General features: G+C 53.4%; 3 protein-coding genes across 3 annotated transcripts; 1 reads left to right on the forward strand and 2 right to left on the reverse strand.

The window, feature by feature from the left end:
• Window positions 1-829: 829 nt before the first annotated feature.
• On the forward strand, window positions 830-1732 carry T069G_11094 (uncharacterized protein; the record flags this gene model as incomplete). The annotated part of the gene is made up of 2 exons (XM_056178304.1): window positions 830-1226; window positions 1470-1732. 2 exons carry the CDS (start codon window positions 830-832, stop codon window positions 1730-1732), a joined length of 660 nt encoding a protein of 219 aa, XP_056024594.1.
• A 1316-nt stretch (window positions 1733-3048) lies between these two features.
• Window positions 3049-5937, reverse strand: T069G_11095 (uncharacterized protein; the record flags this gene model as incomplete). Its single annotated transcript, XM_056178305.1, has 2 exons — window positions 3049-4223; window positions 4281-5937. The coding sequence occupies 2 exons, from the start codon at window positions 5935-5937 to the stop codon at window positions 3049-3051; spliced, it is 2832 nt and encodes a 943-aa protein (XP_056024595.1).
• A 2297-nt stretch (window positions 5938-8234) lies between these two features.
• On the reverse strand, window positions 8235-13487 carry T069G_11096 (rhoGAP domain-containing protein; the record flags this gene model as incomplete). The annotated part of the gene is made up of 4 exons (XM_056178306.1): window positions 8235-12279; window positions 12473-12673; window positions 13033-13275; window positions 13432-13487. The coding sequence occupies 4 exons, from the start codon at window positions 13485-13487 to the stop codon at window positions 8235-8237; spliced, it is 4545 nt and encodes a 1514-aa protein (XP_056024596.1).
• Window positions 13488-13810: the final 323 nt, after the last annotated feature.

The raw sequence follows: 13810 nt of genomic DNA on the forward strand, positions 1-13810 counted from the left end.
TCCCAAGATCACTCCACGCACGCCCGGGATTACGCAACTTCACACACCACCTCACACCACCCCAGTTCCAGCCAGTTCCACGCCACGGCCAGCGCTGTCCATTAATATCCAGATGCTGATCTCCTCCTTCCCTTTTGCTACTATTACATGCCACCAACCTCATTTCTCGCCAAAAGATACTCGACAGCCAACTTTTCCCTCTTCCGACTTAGTCAAGCAAAGCCAACTAACGAAACAAACGCTACTGTATCCTCGACGCTCTTCTCCGTGCCCGACGATACCGTTCCCGCCCTGTGTCCGTGTCTGTTTCTGCTCTATTCTGTGTCTGTTCATTACTGTACACATTACACAAGACAGAACAGGCCCCCCCAGACAGTTCAAACTCGCTCCATCTGGGACCATCTATATAAGCATCCTCCACGTGCCGCCATCCCCTCTTTTCGCCTCTCAGCTCTACTCTCTCTCTCTTCTTCTCTCTTCTCTCTTCTCTTTTTCCTTCTTCTTCTTCCTATCTACTCATCACCAACGACATCATCGTCGTCTTCTCTCTCCTTTGTCGCACACGTCATTCCCCGCGGGCAATTCTGCGGTTCCCTCGAATATCGTCGTCTAACCGCCCACCACGGACAAACCATCCAAATCACGGACAAACGACTCGCAAAACCACCGCCCTAGGCTTCCCGTCACCACCAAACCACCGTCACCCGCCGTCTCTTTTCCTGCTGCTTCCCTCCGTCTCACTGCCTTCATACCTTCTCTATTCATATTCCTCGGCTCTCAGACTTTATTTCTCCTTTCCACCCCTCCATACAACAAATACAACAGAGCAATGTCCGACACAAACGGTCCCGGTCCCGGCTCCGGCCACCGCCGCAGCTCAATCACCCAGGCTGCTTTGTCCAACCTGTTCCAGCGAGGGCCGTCGAATGGCTCAAGCGGACCTCCCTTCCCCAGCAACGGCAATGCAGACTCGCAGAGACGGCGCCTGTCAATCACCACCATTGGTCTCTCTGGCACCTCTCCCTCAAACAACTCCTCCTTCATGCGACGTGGCAGCATGTCCACCAACTCGAATAATTCGGATTCCATTGACGAGAACGTCATTGAGGACGAAGATGCCTTCAACGGCCCTAGAACGGCCCCGACCACGCCTTTTGTTCGCCACATGAGTTTCGGAGGCAACAATGCCATGAGAAACTTGCGCACAGGAGGCAGCCCCGGAAATGGTAAATCCCCAAAGTCTCCTCCCCCGTCATCCCTCGGACGCAACCAGGGTGGTCATGGGGACCAGTGGACACCGTTGATGTCCCAATCCTATCCGCACCAGCGTCAGGTTTCCATATCTGGCGCCTGGCCCGCGGTCGGAGTCGGACGCCGGTCCAGCCTTCACGGGCCCCCATCCTCTCATCCTCAGGCAAGCAACGTCCAGCATCCAAGAGTCTCTTCTGACAATCCCACTTCTCGAACAGACCAGTTTGGCTTCAATTGGTCCGAACAGCTTAGATCCCGCGCCGAGAGCTCCGTCACCGGGGCTCGCCCCTCCTTTTCCTTCCAGGGCACCGGTTCCCACTCTCCACCGAGAGCAATGCCAAACCATGACCGCTCAAAGTCCATCTCCGACATGCCACAGCCTCCCGCACAGGCAGCCTCTGTTAAGCCCAAGCAGCCGGAACGCCCCAAGCCCGATGCTTTCCAGGAGAGAATCCTCAAGGGCGACTTTTACATGGACTGAGCATGTCAAGTCCGCTGCACTTCCACGGCTACTGCTATGACTCTAATCGCCACTGGAAGCTGCAAAAGTACTGCTTGGTCCATTCATGACTGCATTGCGTTCTGCTTGTCTTCGCGCTGGCATATTCTTGCGCCATTCAGCTCTTCTTTAGCGACCTTTCGATTACTACTGCGTCAGAGTTCCGTGCTTTTACCGGCGTCTGGTTCTGTTATTCGTTTTTGTACGATTTGAGGCTACTTACGCCGCTGATTTATTAACTCAGCGGCTGTACACTTTTGTGCACTGCAGTTGACGTTGACTCGATTGGAATGAACCACCAAAAAAACTCATAAAACGGGCACATCATACGATGCAGGGAAAAAAAGAGCCAACTGATCAGATGCACAATTTCGCTAATTTGCGTGGGGGATTTCTGTGACACCGCAGCGGATGCCTGGGATTTTTGACATTTTCGTTACCAACTACCATGGGAGATGGGACAAGGGACACAAGGATAAGCTGGGGCTTATTTTTCAATCTCATGTATAACTATCAGATTTGAACGGGAGTGGGGAGACATTGGCGGACAAAAGCCAAAGAATGAATTACGAGCTGCAGGACAAGTCTTCTGGCATTGTCTGATTGACAATGTGCTGGCGTCGGCGTTGCTGGTTTTTTAGCGATGGGAAATGGCCAACTCTGGGAACTGGGAGAGCATCCTGGCCATATGATTTTCAAACTGAGAAAGATTGCTTTTATCTAGCTTGTTATTTTGATAGGACACCTTGAAATGGAAACATATTCTAGAACACATGGGGATAATTCACGTGGGATCGATCTGTCGTTGTGCATGACTCTTTGATCTACTCGTAGCTAGTAATAAACACTTTATACACATTATGCGTTGTAGGTAAACAACATACAATTGCTCGTTGGGCACAGAAGTAGTTGGATAACGAAAGATGGGTATTTTGATCATTAAAAAAAGAAATAAATAAACAAAAACATAGCAAAACACCGCTTCCATCCAATATACAAAACTAGCCAATTCAGTCCAGTCCATTCCAGTCCATCCAAGTCAATATCAATAACACATGGCTCTGTCGGATTCATTTACCACGGAATCCGCAAGACGTAGGGACAATAAATAATCCAAGAAGAAAATCCATAAAACAGTCTCTCCCAGAAAGAAACTCCTTGGAAGGGGGGTTTTGATCCAGCATTACTGCTAGTCATACATAACCCATGTATAAATAAGCACCCATATTTTCAAATCTCCATAGGTATCACTCTCTTCACTCTCCCCTTTTTCTTAAACCCCTCTAGTTGGATGAAAATCAAAAGGGGAATAGGTTCGGGTCTGGCAGTCCCTGGAAAGCATCCGTAAACCAAGGCTCATTCATGACAATCTTTGCTCCGCTCTCGTACATGTCCGACAAATCTGAAGCCGCAAGATTCAACCCCTCAATATCGAAATTCGTCGGCATAGAACCCACGTCCAGGTCTGTAGGAACCATAGGCTGAGCGGCAGACATCCAGGGCGGGAATGCCGGCGCCATGGCAGAATCGAGATCCGTAGACGAGGGGGAAGGGCCCGGGATCTGCTGTTGCTGCTGCTGCGGCATGGAGGAGGAGGCGTTGGACACGGACGCGGGCGGGGTGCCGGTGGAGGAGACGGCGTCGTGGAAGAAGGGCTGGGGATGGTGTCTGTTGGCGCCGTTGAGGCCGGCGAAGATGTGGGCTGCAGCACCACCGCTGCCGTCTCGGCCGGTGGTTGCGACTTCGGAGAGGAGTTGGAGCGGGGTGTTTACGTTTTGCTGTCGAGATTGCTGCTGGGGAGGCTGTAGTTGCTGCTGCTGCTGCTGCTGCTGTTGTTGTTGTAATTGTTGTTGTAACTGCTGCTGCTGCTGTGTCCCCTGAGCTGTGTACTGTTGCTGTTGCTGTTGCTGTTGCTTCTGTTGCGACGATGACGAACAGGGGCCGTCACCATCTTCGGAAGATCCTGTTCCACCGCCACCACCTCCTTCTTTGCCTTGCTTGAAGAACCAGCTACGGAGCATAGCCAGTACGACTAGAAACTTGGCGGCAGGACGACACTTGTTATCTGCGGCCGTGGCGCGGAACTTGTCGAGCAGGGCCTCGAGGTAGTACTCGACGCGCATGTTGTCCTTGTGAATAACTTTGCCCATTTCCGAGCCCGGGCTGGACGCGGAAAAGTACATCTTGATGAGGATGACGACTCCGTACGCGACTCGCATGAAGTTGAAGACGGGCAGGCAGCGGATGCTGAGGACGTCCATGGACAAAAAGGTGTTGAAGATGCCGTCGATGGCGGTGAGACATGCTGAGAGGGCGTTGATGTGGGCTGCGGATAGGGGCTCGGAGTTGACGATGCCGTCTTTGAGGGCGTCGGTGTTGAAGGGGGGTCGCCACTGGTCGGACATTGTGTCTGAGTGGAGGGCCATTTCATGCATATAGAGATTGACTACATTAAAGTTCAAACGAAGAGTATCTTGAACATTGTTAGTACATTACCGAATATTGAGTAGAATCATATGGTATAACTCACGCTGCATCAAATTCTTGGGAATCGACGCAATGTACTTGTCGAGGTCCCTCTCCAAGGCCCTCAACGCATACTGCGTCCTGGCATCCGTGATATTCACCAGCGTCGACGGGTCGTCCAGCGAAAACTGCGAGCCCACCTCCTCAGCCAGGCGGTGCGTCCACACCAGGTGGCAAAAGTACTTGTCCGTGGGCGCGGCGTCGGGCGACGTCTCGAGAATCTCCAGGCACTCGGTCATGAACGGCGTCCAGCGGATGAGGTTGGGGCGGTGCAGCGACATGGACGTGTTGAGGGCGAGGAAGAAGCACGTCAGCCACGTCCGGCGACATTCGATGCTGGAGGAATCGGGCGGCGGGTTGCGGCGAAAGGGAGGAGGACCGCGTCTCGAGCCGCCTTTCCTGCCGAGGCCAATGTCGATGGCCATGACGGCGGCGATGTGGATGAGCTGGTAGAACTTGAGCTCCTCAAAATGCTCGGGCGGCCAGTACCAGATGACGGCGACGTGGATGGCCTGGACCAGCTCGAGGTTCTTCTCGCCCGTGACAATCACCTTTTCTGCAAACAGCTGCATCAGCTCCTTTTGCAGGACACGCTGCAGCGAGTGGTTCTCGCCCGTGGCGGCTGCCATGATGGCCAGGAACAGCGTGGGCTTGGTCTTGCGCAGCTCCATGACGGTGGCGCTGTGCGGGAACACGACGGCCGGCAGATGTCGCACCATGTGCTCCTTGTACTTGTTGAACAGCCCCGTGGCATGTTCCATCGTGATGAGGCCGCGGTCGACAATGTCGCCCTCGGTGGGCCTGGAGAAGCCGGACCAGCTCGTCGACGGCGTCAGAGCCTTGTGGCTGTGGTCGTCGGATCCGAGGGTATCGCGGTCGGCTGTTGCCTTTCGCTTCTGGCCGGCCATGACGATGGGCGGCTGGAATGTCGAGACGTCGTCTTGTGGTGTTCGCGTGGGCGGTGTCGATGCCGACTGCATCAATGGTGATGCCTCCATGCCTCCCCACGGCCTGACCGTCCCTGCTACCGCCGGATTGACCCATCCTCCTCCCCCTCCTCCGCCCGCTTGATATCCGCCCGTGGAAGAGTCCGACTGGTGTTGTCGATGCTGTGATTGAGGATGAGGCTGCGATTGAGGCTGTCCGACCAGCGGGTTGAGGCCAGGCACAGGCACGCCGGCTCTTGCGTGGAGGCTCGCCGTCAGGGCATCAATCTTCTTCTCCAGCTCCGACACGCGGCTGTCCGTCTTCTTCTGGCGTTTTCTGGTGGGCACGGTGACGATGCAGCTGCGGCCAGCCTTGCGGCATCGCTTGCACGGCTCGCCATCGACGGGATCCGGTTCGCAGCGCACTTTGAGCCCGCGACAGGCCTCGCAAGCTCTCGATTTCTTTGCATCAGCAGCTGCTGCGTCAGCTTCTCCTCCCGCAACTCCTCCAGCATCAACACCAGCTCCTCCAGCTCCAGCTCCAGATCCGGCTCCCGCATAATCTGCCTGGTGATACTGCGGCGTGCTGCCCACCGTCGACGGCGTGTCGGCATTGTCTCGACCGCGCCCAGCCAACGAAGCGCTCGACAGCTGCCCAGCCGGACTCGGAGTCGAGTTGCTCACCCCGGTCGCCTCGCCATCACCACCAGGCCGCAACCGAGGATCGAGGTCCATCCAAAGAGAAGAAGAGAAAAAAAAGAAGAAGAGAAAAAAAGAAAAGAAGAAGAAGAAGAGTAATCCACACGACACACACACACACTGACACTGACACGCACGATTCGGAACTCCGATGGGCGGTTTCGATTTCTGGAATAGGCTATCCTGGGCCAAATGTCTGGTGGAAATGGGTATGGAGAGTTGGGTGAAAACGGCGATTCTGCCGCCGAGTTTCCGACGCGTTGGCACCGACTCGCCGACTTTTTTTTTTTTTCTTTTTTCTTTTTTTCTTTAATTCTATGTTCTGGGTTGAAAGGGAAATAGGACGCCTTATGTAAGCGAGGCTTGGACTGTAAAAGCCGCAGGAGTTTAGGGGATGAACAAAGAAGAGAAAACAAAAGCGACACACAACGACGAACAATACACACACTCTCTCCTTTAGGACCAATCAATTGGAGGGGGACATGAGACTGAGTGAAAAAGTTCAGTCAGGGGAAAAGGAGGAAAAAGAAACCGAGGCTTGCATAGAAGGAGAGAAGAAAGTGGCTCAGCTCAGCGAAACGCAGGAGAAAGGGAAGCAAGAAACAGGTTCTCTCTGCATCATCAACAAGCCACACGTGCCCAAATCAGACCAGCACAATCAGGATAATCCCTCTCCATGCAAAATTAGAATATTAGTCTTTAAGCAATTGAATACATAATTGGATGCTTAAAAAGAATAAAAAAGGAGCCAGCACATGCATTGGCCCGCTTGTTCCGCGGACTTCATTCCAGTAACTGCAATCAGTCCAATCCTATATAGGTATACAATACATCATCACCATCCCCGATGGGTCTCGAACGATGTTCGCTCAACTCTCATTCAATCAGCTCGCCTCAAATCCAGTAAGAAACTTAACTTCCGGTACTGCCGACGGACGGAGACCAACCAGCCTAAAATCCTCAACGGCCGATTCGATTACCGCCGGTCTCTACTCCCTAGCTCTGAACTTTTTACCCCTTTGGGTCGCGGGAATTTTCTTCCACTTCTATGCATGTAAGACGCAGAGGTCCCTAGTCTGGGGTATTTCTGCTATTACTCCGTGTTCCGTGCTCTCTAGGTATATTATATAACTCTGTAACTATTAATATTGATCCGTGCCATCCATACAAGCTCGCGTGTTGCAGAAATATATGCCTCACGTCTTTTAAGCTCTCTCTCTCTCTCTGTCTCCCCCATGATCGACGTCACGAGCCACATTAGGTAGGTAGTATGTAATATGTAATAACAAGATGATTACCATTTATTCTGGAAACAGATTTACTTAGCTGGAACTAGATACTAGAGAGAAGTGTAAACGGGAAAGGGGCCAATGATGCCTCTTCCAATGTATGTATATCTTACTCTGCGTCGAGGTCGTACTAGCTTGACCGGGGATAATACTGAAATAGCATCAGGTATTGGCGGTCGGCGCCTGAAATCTCACAGTATGCGAAGAGGACGCTCATTTCACTCCAAAGTGTAAAACAACGTTTTCTTAGCATTGTCCGGTAATATCACTCAGAAACATTCGTTCGTATAAGCGTGTGGTAAAAATAATAGTTTGTAGTCTTGTTTGTAGTAGCCATTCGTTTATTAGGCTCGCCCCCTAGATTCCGCCATGCAACTACTTCCATGCTGTCTGTATGTTATCAACAGGCAAAAAAACGGCCTCATCTCTTCAGGAAGGGCATGAGAAATAAAAAGCAACTAGACGACGATTAAAAAGATCGTCGGACCCCTCCCAATAAATAAATAACTCCACGACTGGTTCCTCCCAGTCAAGCCGCCTCAAATCACGCGTTACAGTATAAAACCCGTACAGCAAAATACCCATGCCATTTTAGACTGCAACATATATATACACACAGGGCCAATGGATTGATTGCTTTGGAAAATAGTAAATGTCTCTCATGTCTGATCCATTCATGGTATGCTTCAGGGGTCGAAAAAAGAGAAACTGGGGAAATAAAAAAGTAATAACGCGCAGAAAAAAATAAAATAAGCATATGGATTATGCCATTCCCGACTTTAGTTTAGACATTTTGTTCCATCTTTGTCGCAGTATATAGTTGTAAACACCACTCATGGTGAGAGAAAGAGTGAGAAAAAAAAAAAAGAACGAAATTGAAGCTGAAAATTGACGTTGGTATCATCGCTATGATTGAACAGAGGGGGTATGTCCTGCATGCGAAATAATAATGATATAATAACAATTAAATCAATCCAAAAAAGAAAAAAAAGTTGAACCTCTTTTTGAAAAATTGGAAAAAGTCTTAATCGGCAAATATTACGTTTAGAAATGCGCCTCTTCACGTAGGCGACTCTTGGATCCTTGTTGATGCTGCAAGCCAGACGAGCCACCCATCATGATGGCGCTCTCCCGGCGTCTAGACATGTTCCCTTGATCGTACGCAGCAAGATTGCCATTTTGGTCCTCTGCCGTCACGGGGAGAAGAGACTGTTCGTACGCCGGGCTGGCTCGGTGAGGCGGTTGCGAAACTGGACCGTCTGAAGGCCCGCCGCCAGTATTGTGTATTGGCTGAGAGACTGATCTAGGGCTCTGGTGAAGCATATAAGAAGGCTCGTAGCTATGGCGAGCTGCCCCGGTCGGAGTGGGAGACCCTCGCGCCGCATTCAGATTCTGTAATAGAGGAGGCGTCGGTGTTGATCTCGCTGGGTCTCGGATGGATTCCGGCCATCCTTGATGGCGCGGAGAGGCGCTCCCGGATGATGTTGATGGACGACCTGGCGGTGGATCGAAGCGCCCGACAGAGTCCGATCGACCATGACTGCCCGTCTCAGAGATGGGGGAAGGCAGCTCGTACTCTTCAGGGTCGACTCCGAAAATGGCTTCGTAGTTCTGGAGGAACATGGCAAAGACGGGCGCCGGGATGTTGAGCGTCGGTGAAAAGACGATGCCCACGTTTCGCACCGTCATCTTGTTAATGTCCGAGTTGTTGATGATTCTAATGAGGAATGCAATCAGGTACTTGAGCAGCGTTGCGTTGGCCTGGGGCAGCCGCAGCGATAGCTCGTTGAGGGCCGCCATCTTTTCGTCCTTGTCGGTAATCTCCGTCGTTATCGACATAAATTCCAGGTGAAGATCTCTCGTGAGTATGCTCGTAGGCAGCTCTCGCAGATACAGCTTCAGAAGAGACGCCACGGCGTGTATGTCGTAGTAATGCTCGTCGGTGACCAGGTTGATATCGCCTTCGTTGTTGAAGCGCTCTCGAAGCTGTTTGATGACGACATTCGAACCACTAAGCCGGAAAATGCCCTCTTCGAAAATTGCGTTTTGAGCCTCTAGATACTGGATACAGCGGTAGACAACTGAGGGCAGCGGCACGTCGACATCCACCGGGGGGTTGTATCGCACAGCCTCAGCCAGAGGTGCACCGAAAACGTGGCGAACCGGGCCGTGGTAGCCATTCTGTGGCGGAGTTGCTCCAGAGCCGCCCTCGCTGCCTCCAAACAAGGAGTCCTGTCCGTCAGACGAAGTGCGCGCCTTGGGTCCAAAACCAAAGAAACTTCGTTTCCTCTGCTTCTTTTCATCATGCGAAGGAGCCGGTGCCGGAGGTGGTGCTGTCAGGCCAATTCTGCTTCCCCACGAGGAGGCATCTGAGATCACCTGAGGGTCTTTTGGCCCGGAAATGATCTTCGAGTGCGAATCCGCATGGTGATGCTCGCTTTGGCTGCCGGATGTCTTTGGTCGGTTTCCATGGTTGCCCTGGTGCGGAGCGTCTCCAGCGTGGGTAGAATCGTATCTCACCCCAATCAGTGTGTCTGAGCCCGACGTCTGATGTTGCTGGTTCGCTTTGCCTCCCTTCTTGGCTTTGTTGAGCTGGTCTCCAGATGTCTGACGGTCGTGAACTGGCCGTGCGGCTGGCGGCTCATCCTCAGGATCTCGGTAGTCGATCCACTGCAGCAGATTCTCCACCCAGATGTCTCTTTCTCTGTCACTCTCCGCACACAGCACGTGCTTGACATGGTTGCTGGAGTCCTTCTTCTTGGGCTCGAGGATGAGAAAGGCGTGGCGATATTGGCTATCCAGCTCCTCGTCGTTGCTGTGAGCTGTTGGGGTGCTGGCTTCGTTGTTTTGGGATTGCTTGCCGATTTGAGCGTTCTGAAGCTTGATAGTGCCGAGATGAGCGCCACCGGGAGTCTCATAGTACTTCAATAGAGGACCGTTGAGAATGAAGAAGCGCGATTTCCATCCACCAAAGTTTTTGCCCTTCTTGGTGAGATAACCATTGCGAGTAGGTCGACCATCCGATCGAATCGAGGCGTTGTCCTCCTTGGGTTTGTACATTTGGCCAGTCTCATCAGCATTGGGAGGCAGGGTATGATTAGAGAGATATTTGCAAAGCTCTAGAGCTGCGTTAGTGTCAAGGGGAGTATTCAAAAGCTCATCCATGTACTGGTCCAAGACGGCTCTTCGGGCATCAATCTTGGCAGGCGCATGTCCGGTAAACAGTGACCTATCAGGAGTCTTGGCTGTAAAAGCAGGGCACTGCTTCAGTCGCTGGTCCAGCTTGGCTAGAGACGCAGAGTCCTTCTCCACGCGCCAAAGCTCGCCTCCGTCAGCCCGCGAAATGATGGCAAGCGTAAAGACCGGATCCTCCTCGAGCTGGGTCAACGACAAGAGACTTGCTCTGGACGGCTTCATGCGGGACGACGCGACTCGGATGGCGATGGAAGGTAACGCGTTTGGCGGCAGCAGCAGATCGGGGTACTCGTCAGTCACCAAGCCTCTGAAGATGGCCGTTCGTTCCACTGGGCTAGAGGCGCCCTTGGAGTAGTCCCCAGCCTCCATCGCCCTCTTGAGCGGGTTTCCATCGCTCAATGATGCGGTGGGCGGCACTATCATGGGCGTACCAGGCGGCATGGGAATCGGTTGTCGTGGAGGTCTTGGTGACAATGGACCGCCCCTTGGCGACATTGGAGGGTTGCCAAGCGTCATTTTAGGGTTCCCAAATGGCCTGGGGCTGGCAGGCAAACCAGGGCTGAGGATGGGAGCAGTCAATTCTCGAGGTCTGGTCCCATTCAGGACCGCATCCAGAGATGCGGTGGGCATCCCAGGCTGCAAGCTGGCGGGCACAGTGGAAGGGCTGGGGGTTTCTGCCATTCCAGCCTGGGCCATCTTGGATGCGCTCCGCACTTCAACCTCCTGAACAGCCAAAACTTCGCGCTCACGATCGTCTTCCTCGCGCGTTCGTCGGCGGCCGCGGTTCTCGGGAATAATCTCGTCCACTTCTAAAACGTCGTCGTAGTCGGAATCAGAGTCTTCAATGGTGGGAGAGTCAAGCTGGCGCCGGATCTCCTGCCGGAGCTGAAGAGGCGCAGGGGGAGGCTTCCGCGGTGGCGAAGGGAACTTGCCAATGCCCTCATCCGGCTGCGGTGTGGGCTCCATGACGGTCACTGTCGGAGGGGCATTGGCGGCGGGAGGTTTTGGCGGCGGCTTATTGGGCGGGTGGCTTGGCAGGCTGCGCGACGGAGGTAGGGAGGCATTGTACGGCATCTCATTCAGCTGTTCGCTGTTCCTTTCTCTCCGCGCCTGGTCTGCCGCCTGCTCTTCCGCGTCGTGGTCGTAATGGTCCAGAGCATATTCCTGGGGTTTGGGCATCTCCTCTGAAGGATCCAACAGCTCGGCCACAGCCGAAGGGGGTGCGTGTGATCGGTCTGCCGGAGGGGTGATTGGATAGGGAGCTAGAGCCATGTCCACCGGCGAGCCCAATTGGCCCTCAGAGTCCAGCTTTGGGGTGTTGGGCAAAGGCACCACTGGCTCCTTTGGTGAATCGACTTCCTGGCGTAGCAGGCGTGCATCGTTGTGCGCGTCTGACTGTTTATCATCCTCTTGGCTGCCCGGTGGTTTTACTACCAAGGGACTCGCCATTAGCTCCTTTACTTTTTTCCTGTACTTTTCTTTGTCCTTCAGGGCTGCCTCCAAATCTTTATTCAACCCCAAGATCATGGCCCTCTGCTTGTCAACCAGGCGCCATAGCTGGCTGTTCTGCTGTGCCTGAGATTGCTTCTCTTTGAGCAGATACTGAATGACGGCCTCAGGGCTGCCGGCGGTTTGTATTAACTTTGCAATTTCTTCCGATTTGGCCTGGTTATTAGTGGTATTATTCGCTTGCGCGCTTGAGGAGATGGCGGAAATGGCACTGTCGATGGAGGAATTGCGAGGCAGGCCTGTGGTAGGACCGCTGGGTGCGGTGGATGTCGTCGGACTGGCCATGGCAGAGGTGGGCGCCTTGCTCGACGAGCCTTCAACAGGCTTCGGATTCACAGGTTGGCGGACGCTGTGAGTATCATTCGGGGCGGCGTGGGGATCTGGTCTAGAATGCAGCGCGGGTTAGAACGTGCCCCAATCTCAATGAGCATTTGACGGCCGGCCATGCTCTTCTTTGTTTGTTTGTCTGTCTGTCTCCTCCACCACTTTTCTTCTGCTAATTTTTTCCTTCTTTCGTTCTTTCCCGTGTAAATTAAATAAATGGGGGGGGGGGCCATGGCCATATGATGGCGACGCACCTTGGGCGCTCCTCGTCTGGGCTGGAGGGGTTGGACGAGTCGGAGTAGAAGGTAGTGTGCCCACCCGCAGAAGATGGGGTCGTATTGCTATTAGATCGCGTGTCAATGGGCGGCGGGCGTCTCTGGCTCGTGGCGGTACCGGGCCAAGGAGGACTCGGGGTGGTCAGCGAGGACGCTGTGTAGCTCGGCGACGACAGCGGGCTGGGTATGGATGGGCGTGAGGATCTGTGGTTGCGTCGGAGGCGGGCATCAGCATAAGCAAAAAGCAAAGGCAAAGACGAAAGTGAAAGCAAAAAGCAAAAAGCAACCAAACAGCGACGACGGTGCAGAGCAGAGCAGAGCAAAGCAAAGCAGAGTAGAGCCGAGGCAGGTCAAGTCAAGCCAAGCAAAGACAAAACAAAGAACGAAATGGGCTTGAAAGGTAATGAGTATCAAGGGTAATTCCGTACTCCGTGGCACCGGGCAATCGCAATGAGGATGGTATGGTAAGCGGCAAGATGAAACCGGGGGGTCCAAATATAGACGGGGCAACCTTGCGCAACGTCGAAGCGGCGATTCACCGCGGCGGGTAGGGGTCAGGGGGCAAGGTGAGAGAGAGATGAAAGCAGTAAAGAGGAAGACTGTGCAGAAGCATCAAGTGGCAGACGGCGGGCAGAGCTTCTTCTTCGCAGCGGTGGTGAAGGCCGGCACTACTGTAGAGTAGAGCTCCCCCAGAGAAGCAGAAGCAGAAGCCCGTTCCGAGAACCAACAAAAGCCGTTGGGTTGGACAGCAGCCAGCCAGGAACAGGCAGAGCGAAGTGACACTGTTCGCTGTGGTTTTGGGTTGGGATGAAGGGCAGGGAAAGGCGGGCTAGCGAAAGAAGCACAGACGACGGCTTCTGGGCTTCTGAGGCTAGCGAGGCCAGGGGGGGTCGGTCGCTTCTTTGGCCTTTGATCCTTGGATTTCGCTGCTTGCTCACCTGGTTGTGATTGAGGCCGGAGCCCTGCCGGGAAACGAGCTGGGCGACGTCGACATGGCTGGCGATTTTGATTTGGGGGGGGTTTGATTTGATTTGATTGTCGGGGAGTCAGGCACAGGTACGGGTATGATTAGCAAGGATGGGCCGTTGTTAGGCTGGGCGCGAGAGAGGGCTGCGGTTCGGTGCGATTCGATTCGTTCGATTCGTCAGCGCCAAATGATAATGCCAATGTATGTAGATTGCAAAATGCCAATCAATGCCGGTGTCAAATCAATATCGGTGCCAAATGCCAGATGGGCGAAATGGGCGTCGAAACCCCTGTCCTGTCCTGTGATATCCTGTGCTATCCACCACGGCCGTCCGTCGCAAGGCAGCTGAA

The sequence above is a fragment of the Trichoderma breve genome (assembly GCF_028502605.1).
Source record: "Trichoderma breve strain T069 chromosome 7 map unlocalized scaffold00007, whole genome shotgun sequence".
Classification (NCBI taxonomy): Eukaryota; Fungi; Ascomycota; class Sordariomycetes; order Hypocreales; family Hypocreaceae; genus Trichoderma; species Trichoderma breve.